The sequence below is a fragment of the Vigna radiata genome, chromosome 1 (assembly GCF_000741045.1).
Source record: "Vigna radiata var. radiata cultivar VC1973A chromosome 1, Vradiata_ver6, whole genome shotgun sequence".
NCBI classification, from domain to species: domain Eukaryota; kingdom Viridiplantae; phylum Streptophyta; class Magnoliopsida; order Fabales; family Fabaceae; genus Vigna; species Vigna radiata.
The window spans coordinates 36,381,775-36,393,405 of NC_028351.1; the positions used below are offsets into that span (position 1 = coordinate 36,381,775).

Sequence of the window (11,631 nt, forward strand, 5' to 3'; positions counted from 1 at the left end):
TTAGAATTTTACAAAGAGTGGGGATTTGATTTCTAAGTTTCTTTTAAAAAAAATTATTACTCATAATTGATAAAAGAAAATATGAAAAATTCTTTTTGTGAATAAATAATTTTTAGCCATACTTTGTAGATTTGAACAATAGAAGTAAGAGTAAAACATAGATTTAACTGGAAACTTTTGAACAATTGGGTGAGAGAATGCTCTTGTAAAATCATCAGATACCTGAATTCTAAGCAAATATAAAAAACAATCCTTGTTTCAATAATTAATTTTATTTTTTGACAATATTAAATGCTAAACATTTTATGCTATTATTTAACTATATTATATTAAATATATTGTTGAAAAGTATTAAATGAGTAAACATTAATAAGTAATTTTTAATGATTTACAAACATAATAGTAAATGCCATTACATAAAAGTATTATACTAATATTAAGAAAAAAATTAAATGAAAAGAAATTAAAAAAAGTAGAAGTGACAGTCTTATCATAAATCTTGCATTATTTTAAGAGGCGTTACACCGTTTAAGAAAGTTTTTGTTTTTTACCTTCTTAGGAAAAAGTGCAAAAATTATTTAAAACATAAAAAATAGGGTATTTTGTGATTTTCTTTCTTTATCTACCTACTCTTCATTTATAGTATAAAATAATATTCAAATTCACCCTTGCATGCAAATTAAGAATTATTTTTTTCATTTCTTTTTTGCATTTTATAAAATTAAAAAATATATATAAATTGAATATTTTTTTATTTTATGAATTACAGAGTCATGTTACACATGTTTTTGTTTTATCAACAGACCCCACTCATTGAAATTACCATATTGCCCTTGGGCTCTGTCAGTAGTCTTTGGTAACTATCTTCGTGGTGCTACTAGAAAGAGAAAACAACATATGAAACTGTTGTCTGTTTGTCGGTGGGACCCACACGGCTTTCACTACTATATATATTGTCAATGTCTGAAGTAAAACAAGTGAGTTTATACAGAGAAAGAACAGAGAAAAAGACTCTCAAATTTAAGAAGATTTTGAGAGAAAAACTCTGCATGCAATTCAGTGAAGAAAGAGAGGATCAACCACAGTGACACACATAAACATTGCTTTTCAAAATAGGAATTGGGTTTTGAGTTTTGATCCAAAAGGTTATCTTTTTAATTACTTTATTTATTTCTTTAAGAGAATTATATGTTTTTGAGGCAACAATTTTCCACAAATTACTAATTTTTTTTTTCTTCCTTTCAGTCTATGCATGTCAATTCTGCTATTATATCTGTTCACTTGTTATTATTGTTGGATAAAAAAAATGTTCTTTTATATTTATCTATTTAACAAATGGGTTATAATGTCATTGTAATAGTAACATATCATCTATTATTTTCTTTTCGACAGATCCTATTGAGAAAACTTGCTGAAGGATCTGAAGGTATAATTTTTGATTTTGTACCCAAGTTTATTCCTTTATAGTTCATGTTTTTGCTTCTTTTTTTTTTTGGATTTTAAAAACTTGATACTATGCATTTTGAAAAGAATTGAATCTTGAATTTGTTTGTGGGTGTACAAAGTCAACTCTCCAAATTGTTGTGTTTGTATGGATTTGGTGTTTGAGAGCATTTTGGGTTTTGAGAAAAAAACAAAAGAATTGTTTTGTCATGTAATTTGTGAAACATATGAAAGAGAAACAATTAAGAGCATTTATTTTTGTTTGTCTTTTTATTTTTCTAGTTTGATGTGTTATGGCAATTGGAGTTGGTAAAAATAATTTTGTTTTTTTGTTAAACTGGAATAATTTAATTCTATTGATTGAAAGTCATGCATGGAGCCTGAAGAAGGAAAAACTTTTTAACTTTTACTTTTTGTGCATGCGTCAAATCTTTGAACCCAAAGGAGTTTAATGTTGTGAACATGTGTCAAAAACCAGATTGAAAAGTTACCTTCACAGAAGTAACATTAACGATTCTAGAAGCAGTCTAGAGAACACTATAAACAACATTGAGAGTACTTGCATGTTTTTTTCCGAGAGAGAGTAAACGATTCGTCACCTTTTATAGGGTTTGAGATTGAGGGTTTGTTCAGAAACTACAACTTCAATTGTGGTTGGTGATTGTGTAAGAGTTGTATAGTTGATTGTTTTCCGTAGAATCACTTTAGACCCAGTTTTTTGTGGTTGATCCACTTCTTTTCTTCTGCATGCATCAACATTTTGAAGAAAAAATTGCTTTTTCTTGTGTTTATATACTGTGATTCATCTCCCATTTGGTTTAGAATACCTTCTCTGTGTGTGTTGTTTGGTTATTTGTTTTGTGTGGATTATGGTTTTGATTTGCTGAACATCTTGTAACTTTTGTTGTTGTTGTTGTTGGTAATCAGATTATCACTGCAACAAGGAGAAATGGAAGGTCGTAGTGAAATGGGTATGATGGGAGAGAGTTTTGATACGAGTAATTTGCTGGGGAGGATTAGGGATGATGACTATGAAAGTCGCTCTGAAAGTGATAATTTTGATGGTGGATCTGGTGATGAGCAAGATGTTGGTGATGATCAACCACAGAGAAAGAAGAAGAAATATCACAGACACACTCCTCAGCAGATTCAGGATCTTGAAGCGTATGCAATTAGGAAATCTTTTGTTTCTTATTTATTTCAAATGTGATTCATATAATTCGTTAATTTTGCGTTGGTTGTTTTTGTTGATCATTTGTTTTTGTTTTAGATTCTTCAAGGAGTGTCCTCATCCTGATGAGAAGCAAAGAACCGATCTCAGCAAGAGGCTTGGCTTGGAGAACAAGCAAGTGAAGTTCTGGTTTCAAAATCGACGAACCCAGATGAAAGTAAGTTGAAAGCATTAAAATCACTTGTATTTCTTGGTTGTTACATTGAGAGTATTGTAGTTAGAGAATCGATTTTGTTGAATCAGACACAATTGGAGAGGCACGAGAACATGGTTCTTAAGCAGGAGAATGACAAGCTTCGAGCTGAGAATGGTGTGATGAAGGAAGCTTTGGCTAATCCTATATGTAACAACTGTGGTGGTCCAGCGATTCCTGGTCAAATTTCACTGGAGGAGCACCAGACAAGAATTGAAAATGCTCGATTGAAGGATGAACTGAACCGGATCTGTACATTAGCAAACAAGTTCTTGGGCAGGTCCCTTTCACCAATGGCAAGCCCTATGTCTCTGCCACCCACAAATTCTGGCCTTGAGCTTGCTATTGGAAGAAATGGAATGGGTGGTTCAAGCAATTTTGGCATGCCCGTGCCAATTGGCTTTGATTTGGGTGATGGAGCTTTAGGCTCTTCACCTGCAATGGCAAGTATGGCTGCTAGAGCACCACTGGGAATGATGGGAAACGAAATCCATCTTGAAAGATCAATGCTTATAGATATTGCCATAAATGCTATGGATGAACTGGTTAAGATGGCTCGACAAGATAACCCTCTTTGGATTAAGAGTTCTGACGGTAGGAATGAAGTTCTAAACTGTGATGAATATGCAAGAATGTTTCCTACTTTTGTTGGAACAAAACCTGCTGGATATCTGATTGAAGCTACAAGAGCAACTGGAGTTGTACTAGCCAGCAGCTTGGGCCTTGTGGAAACTTTCATGGATGTGGTATGCTGCCTAATTTCTTAGTGTCAATCAAAGTTTAATTGATTTTGTCGAAAATTTTGAGCATTTAACTCACTGTATTTGTTTATTTCAACAGGATCGGTGGCAAGAGATGTTTTCATCTATGGTGGCTAGTGGTTGCACTTTGGATGTGATATCTGGTGGCACAAATGGAACGAGAAATGGAGCTTTGCAAGTGGTATATATATATATATATATATATGTGTGTGTGTGTGTCTACTTTGTGTTTGATCTTTTGCTAGCTTGGCTCAAACTAATTTGGAAATGCTTTTCAGATGTTAGCTGAACTTCAATTGCTTTCCCCACTGGTCCCTACTCGTCAAATGACTTTGCTCAGGTTTTGCAAGCACCATGCTGAAGGTGTATGGGTTGTGGTCGATGTTTCCATTGATATTATGCGTAATGCTTCCAATTCACATCCATCAATGAGTTGCAGGAGGCTTCCTTCTGGTTGTGTTATTCAGGATATGCCCAATGGTTTGTCCAAGGTAAGTGTTACAGGAGTAAGATATCTTAGGCAAATTTATAGTATTTACTAGATTGTTGGTAAGGTATAATTCATTGCACTGTTGTAGATTACTTGGGTTGAACATTCCCAGTATGATGAGAGTGTCATCCACCAACTTTGTCGTCCATTGGTTAGTTCTGGTATTGGCTTTGGTGCTCAGAGATGGATTGCATCTCTCCTAAGACAGTGTGAATGCTTGGCAATCCTCATGACTCCTCCTGGTCCATCTGATGACCCTACAGGTATTTCATGTTGTCACTGTCTTAAACATACCTTGTTCACTTTTGATTAATCCGATGAAGTTGAACTTAATGGATATCCCTTTTATATATATATATCAGTCCTTAGCCAATCCAATAGGAGAAGCGTGTTGAAGCTGGCTCAGCGCATGAATGAGTATTTCTGCTCAGGGATTTGTGCTTCATCTGCACGCAAGTGGGATGTTGTTCACATCGGTAATCTTGCTGATGACATGAAAATCATGGCTCGGAAAATTGTGGATGATCCAAATGAGGCTCCTGGCTATGTGTTGAGCGCTTCAACTTGTGTCTGGTTGCCAGTGCCTCGACAAAGGGTGTTTGACTTTTTACGTAATGAACAGCTGAGAGGGGAATGGGACATGTTGTCCAAAGGTGGTCCAATGAAGGAGATGCTCCATGTTCCTAAAGGGCAAGAACATGGAAACTGTGTTTCCATTCTTCACGTAAGTGCCTTCAACAAGGTTATCTTTATGTGTTTGAAGAAAGATTGTTGTTATAATGTATGATTTAAAAACATTCTCTTGTATTGTTTTGTTTGCAGTATGCTAATAATGAGGGCAACGTGCTGTATCTGCAAGAATCATGGACCGATGCATCTGGGTCAATGGTGGTGTACTCTCCAATCAACATGCAGTCTTTGAACATGATGATGATGAACACTGGAGATTCATCATTTGTCTCTCTTCGTCCCTCAGGATTTGCTATTCTGCCAGATGGCCATTCAAACAACAGTGACAACAATGATGGTGGTGGTAGCTGTTTGCTGACAGTTGGATTACAAATGGTGCAGAATGACAACCCTTCAGCCAAGTTCACATTGGAGTCAGTTCAAACTGTTAATTCCCTCCTTTCATGCACCATTCAAAAGGTGAAAGAAGCATTGGGAGTTTCCTGAACAGTTTCCTTAGTTATAAAAGACTTATATTTCTATCTCAAAAAAACAAAGAACTTTCTTTTATTTTCTTCTTAAAGAAAACATAGCAGATATTCCTGGTGCTTGTATTTTGGGTGCATTTCTTGAGTAGAGGAAGAATAGGTTTAGTCAAGAACGAACCAACCTGAAAAAAGCAAGCTTTTGCTTCTTTTTTTTGTGGAGGTTCGGGTATTGACTCCTTTACCTTAGTCTTAACTTTTACATATCAGTTACTCATGAACCCTTTATTTCCATAAAATGCTAAACTTTGTTACTTCTTCTGTGTATTTGATATTGCATGTGTTGCTTTGTTATTTTATGTGCTTTATATGATACCTAGTTTTGTTCCTTTTTCTTTCTTATTCTTTTTAAAGATGGTAATTTACTGAGATAATTGATTTTTCAAAAAAAATCCTATTGAATTTTGTGAAGAACAATGTTGTTCTGCAGAACTTTTTCACGTAAATAACATTTGGTTGATTGAGGAATAATTAACTTGAACAAACAAAAGATAATTAATGTTATTATTTACATAGAAAAATCATCTTTAGTTGTTGGCTGAAAGACTTTTTGACTTCTTTTTCTTTGCTTTTTCTTTGGCATATATATATATATATATATATATATATATATATTCTATGCTTTTATCTTAACAGTTTAAAATAAATGGATACTCACGTTAAAATAATATTTTGAACTTTTCTATGAATTAATATTTTAAACTTTTTGTGTTTTATTATTTGCATCAGTTTTATTTCATGTGAACATTATATATTCTCGCAAATTTATGCATAGAATTATGTACATCTTGTCTAAAACGTTATTTATAATGAAATACCCTAAAAGTATAGTTCTATAAACATACATATTATTTTATATATTATAGTTTGCTTAAGCAGGAAGAAAATATATTTTAGTAGATGTAATTATGTTTTAAGGGATTGTTAATTAATTTTTTGTATTGATATTGTTTCATAAAACTTTATTTATTTTAAACTGACATTATCTTATCGAGGCCAGCGACATGATATAGTAACTGCAACAGGTTACAATATGTTTTTTACATGATTATAAACACAATTAAATGAATGAGTCCGAGTTTTTATTAGCACATTTTTAATGTAATTGTGAGTGTTTTTTCAATTTGAATTTCAATAAAAATTTGCATTTGAAATTCTTTGACTAGTGACTTTAGAAGACGCATAAAATTGTACTACGGATTTATCTTTGAAAATTCTTTGACTATATTATTGTCTATAACTCATTAACAAATGTTTTATCTTTGAAATCTTTGTGGCATCTATAAGTATGATTTATCAAAGTAAAAATATGTAACATAACCAACGTTGATGATTATATTTTATTAATCTCCTTTTAAAATTTCAATAGGAAGCTTCTTTACAAGCTCAATTTCATGGAATTCATTAAAATTTCTTAGTCCAATAGACGAACTATTATCAGAAGGAAACTATTATAGAAGATGTTGCTCTTGGTTCTCTTGGTTCTCTTGGAATTCATTAAAAATTCTACTAGAGTTACTCTGGTTCTCTTGGAGCAACTTTGGCTTTAATGTGTATTTTATCACAGTTAAATAAACAACATCAAGATCCTAAGACAAAACAAGGTTAATTCACCCCTTAAGTATTTGTATTGCACAAGAGAAAAAAAAAAACTAGTAGTTTCTATTGTTTTATGATAATGTAACAGAAATTGTTGAGTATATATATTATTGTGAGTACTTATAAACTTTTTTATTTTTTTTATGTAATAAGCTTAAAGTTATCCCAACTGTGGAGTTATTAATGTTAAGATATCAAATATATTAATAAATTATTTTATTTAATAGTCAAATTTATTGATGAGTTCAAACGATGTGTAAATTTGGAAGTTTTCAGAAGCATATTGTGTAATATCATGATTATGGTGGAAAATTTGAAAATAAAGATGAAATGATTATTTCATATGCAGTAATTAACTCTTATTTTGTTGAAAAATCAGGAAGAAAACTTAGGTTACTTTATGTTCTAAAATATTAAAATACTTCCTTAAACATAAACATTCCATATGTTCAATTTGCATAGTCATTGATTTTATATATTTTAATATAAAAAATTCTATTTAATACATTTAAACTAATAATGAATCTTGTGAGGACCTTATAATAGGGAATCTAAAAATAACTTAGATTAAACGTTTCATTAATGAAAATTGGATTGAGTAATATTGTTGATTTTTCAACCAGCATATGTCTATGTTTGAATCATTTGACCAAAATTTGTCTCTTAGAGCGTCAATATCTTTATTTAAAAAACTCTAATCAACATCAATATATATCTTTGTTTAAGAAACTCTAATCCATCCAACGAAACCCCACTTACACATCTTATTTAGACTTGTATAGTTTATGTTAAGATGTTTGTTTAAACAAGTTGGTTGTCTTTGTCAAATGAGTGATGGAAACAATATGTATTACTATCACTAAATGTAAGCAATAATAAATACTTCAAATGTAGTTTTCATAGATAACACAAAAATATTTACTAGTTCATGAATTGGTACCAAACTTTTCTAGCTTAACCAAAACCAATAGTCATATATATTAGCTTTGTTATTTTCATATTTGGTGCATAAAACTCTCATTTTGACTTGTTTTTGACTTGTTGAACCTATTAAACATTGAGGGATATAATGATACAATGATTGATCATGTATTTATAGAGACATTGTGATTGAATACTCTAAGAAAGAAAGAACTTAGGGGGATATAATCTTTGAGCTATTCACAAAAGCACTTGGCCTTAGTCTTATTGTAAAATATTGGGGATTTTCTACTTTGTAATCATATGTATGTATTATAATCACATTTCTCTATTTTTTTTTTGTGATTCTTTTCTTTGAAACAATAAAAAATGATAAAAGAATTACATAATGAAAAAAATTATGTAAGTAGTATTGTCAATCCAAAACCTACATAGTTAAACAGCAAAAGGTAAGAAAAGAAACCATATAAAGATGAAAAAAAAAATGAGATCATAACTCTTCATAGATACACTTTATTTTCTATTTGTTACTTTTTCATCGTACCACTGTGATTTATTCATTCTCTTAATGTTGTACTTTCCATTTTTGCTTTTTGATTTCATTTTCACCATTCTTTTTAAGTCTTGTTCACTTAAATGAATTTGAGAAAGAGTAATTAAGTGGATTTGAGAGGATTTAAAGGTAATTTTTGTTGTTGTTTATTTGAGTAGATTTAGAAGTAAACGAGAGTCCATTTGAAAGTCAAGTTTGTGAAAATTAGTGTAGGATTTAATTTATGTGACAGATTAAAAAAATTTACTTCCAAATCCACTCTCACTTATCTCCAAATCTATTCAAATAAACAACAAAAAAATTTATCTTCAAATCCTCTCAAATCTTCTAAATTACTTTTCTCCATATCCATCCAAGTGAACAAGGTCTTAGAAATCTAGCTTTAGATTTACTTTAATCTAATAATAGGTGAGAAGCTTTTCAAAGGAAATGATAAATAAATACAACAATTGGAGATTCCATGTCAAAAATTAGCGGACAATTAAAACAGAGTATATTAGTATAAATGAGTTAAATTACCATCTATAACATAATAGAAAATGCTATTTTATTCTTGGAATTTGGTTTTACAAAAGCAAAATCATCTACATAACACAAGTTCTATTGTTTATAATTATAAATCTCCTTTCAAATGGTGCAACTCATAATAAATTACAAAAATGACATTTTAAATCTCTGAATTTAAATCTATTCAAAAGAAAACTGACTTAAAAAATACGTGATAGCATTTTTGTAGGTCAATAAAGCAATTGTTATCAAAGAAAAATCCTCCAATATATAGAGATACTACTGTGAAAGATGTGATGACTAGGGCTGGAGAAAAATAATTGTACTGTATTGAACTATAGTTAAATGTACTATATTATACTTAAAATAAACTAATTTATTTTTACTAAAAACTAAATAATATATTTTCAGTTCAGTTTTTAAATAAACTAAACCAATTTTATTTTTAGAACAGTTAGCTGATACGAACTGTGCGAACTGAATTTTTTACTTGTTTAAGTTTCTTGTGTCGTCATTTCCCTTTCTCCTAACTCACCTCTTCCTTTCTCCAACCATTACCCTTTTCAAATTATTAATTCCAACCGTAATTTTGGATTAACAGCTATAATTATTAATAATTATTAATAATTATCCTTTTCTTTCTTAATTTTATAAGAAAAAACAAAATACATATATAATTATATTAAAATGACTTTTCATAAATTCAAAATATTCCTCTTTCTCTTTAATCACTCTCTAATAAAACCAATTTTTAATTAGTAAATAAAAATCTTGTATATCTTAACAAGTTTCTTAATTTAACCCCTTAATTTAAGATATTTAGTATCAAGCCAACACAAATTCTTGTTAAACATTAAATAACACTTGTTTATCCTCTTCAAAGGACAGTTGTTCCTTTTACTCCAAATTATTTTCTATATTAAATCACATTAACCATAAATACTCAATAACTAACAAATTAAGATAAAAATCTTCTTAAATTTTTAACCTGGAAGTCTTGTCCTGTTCTTTTTTATCTATAATTGTAATAGCAACCAATATGAACAAAATTATAGTCCAATAGTTTCTTATCTTATAATATTTTTACCTATCATATAGACTTGTACTATAGTTTATTGGATTGGTTTTAATGTATTTTTTTTTGTATTTTTTATAGTATACTGTTGAAAATAACTGTGTAAGTTTAATTACTCAATTCTATGTTTTCATAATAAAGTATTTTTTTATCATATTTATATTATTCAATATAATAGTTTATTTTGATAAAGCATTTTGATTATAATTTAAAATTTGTTTTGTAATAAAAATTATTATGACCAGTGCCACTATGAGCTTTTGAGAAATCGGAAAATGTAGTTAATTGAATTGTAATGTGATAGATTAAAAACTAGTTAACTGAACTGTACTGCAGTATAATTGAATTAGAAAATAGTTTAGTTCAGTTACTTTGAACTATTTTTTAGTTCAGTACAGTTTTTCTGAACTGATTTATAGTTCACTATAAATTTTTACAGTACAATACATGACATTTTGCCCACCCCTAGTGATGACACATTAAAGGTATTGATGAGAATACTCCCTTACAACTTTTTAGGTTGTAAGAAAATGTTGAGCATTAGATTAACACTGTTAATTGCTTTGGAATTTGATTTGTCTGATTTTTGTGAATTAAGATTTTCAATTTGTTATTACCTTGTGAATTTTGAAAAAAAAAAAAACTGCATCATGTTTTATAGATAAAAAAAAAAGAAAAAGACATTTTGATTACTCTGAAGTTGATGTAAGACTGGTGTGTATATTACTCTCATTTTGAAATTATTTGTATGTAACCCTAATGAAAGAATGAATGGTTGGAGTTCAATCTCTAACCTAAACTTTTGTGATATTTCATAACACTTGTTTTAGGAGAAAATTGAGATTAAGTGATCAAACTCAGGATTCAATTTGAAGAAAATTTAAATCTCAGGACATTTTTTTTACCATAATAGTAACAAGGTTTGAATTTTTAGGAACAAAAACCATCTGAAACATGTATTATTATTAGGTCAAACAAACTAGGTTTTCATGTATCAATTGCTACAATAGGATACTTGTAATAATTAATTTATATAAATTAAAGTTTAGATGATAGTAACAAAATTTGTGTATGATAAAATGAATTACTTTCTTATTATGTGGTGTTAAGATTTGAGTTGCAACCGTAGTATAAACAAAATTAATTTAAAAGGGAGATTTTGGAACAAAAAAGGTTTAAAATATTATTTATAAAATCAAATCTTAAGAGTAAATTATGATGAATTAAAATTGAAAGTATCTATCAAAGAAATGGTAAGATTTATAGAGAAGTTGAACATTCTTTATTTACAATTGAAAACATTTATTTTCTATGTTCAGTATAAGGAAAATATCGAAGATGTGTTTAGTTGAACTAGTTCGAATAATCAAAATGCGTGTGAAATTTAAATTATTGTTTAATAACAAGAACATGTTTATATTTGTAATACACAATTTGTAATGTATAGTCCTATTGAATATAGAAACAATAAATATAAAGTTTGCTACATAATTAAAACCGCCACAACAAAGAAAAATATTTTAAAATGATTTTTCATCATTAGTGAGAGGTTAGTCCCTGCGTTGGGAAATCTTTAACATTCTTTAATTTTTAACATATTAATTAATAATTTTAATTAAATAAATTAAATAATTATCATCTTTT

The 11,631-nt window shown here is 29.4% G+C and overlaps 1 protein-coding gene across 1 annotated transcript; it reads left to right on the forward strand.

The window, feature by feature from the left end:
* Nucleotides 1-1,039: 1,039 nt before the first annotated feature.
* LOC106762871 (homeobox-leucine zipper protein ANTHOCYANINLESS 2-like) lies at nt 1,040-5,294 on the forward strand. Its single transcript, XM_014646980.2, has 10 exons — nt 1,040-1,145; nt 1,393-1,426; nt 2,371-2,607; nt 2,714-2,831; nt 2,918-3,613; nt 3,708-3,809; nt 3,907-4,119; nt 4,207-4,381; nt 4,481-4,860; nt 4,941-5,294. Exons 3-10 carry the CDS (start codon nt 2,393-2,395, stop codon nt 5,292-5,294), a joined length of 2,253 nt encoding a protein of 750 aa, XP_014502466.1. The 5' UTR covers nt 1,040-1,145; nt 1,393-1,426; nt 2,371-2,392.
* Nucleotides 5,295-11,631: the final 6,337 nt, after the last annotated feature.

What these genes read in the sequence shown, in the direction of transcription:
- LOC106762871 (XM_014646980.2), top strand. Translation starts at nt 2,393, where the DNA reads ATGGAAGGTCGTAGTGAAATGGGTATGATGGGAGAGAGTTTTGATACG. An exon ending in GAAATGGAGCTTTGCAAGTG is followed by an intron (nt 3,810 to 3,906) that starts GTATATATATAT and finishes AATGCTTTTCAG; the next exon opens with ATGTTAGCTGAACTTCAATT. An exon ending in ACGTAAGTGCCTTCAACAAG is followed by an intron (nt 4,861 to 4,940) that starts GTTATCTTTATG and finishes TTTTGTTTGCAG; the next exon opens with TATGCTAATAATGAGGGCAA.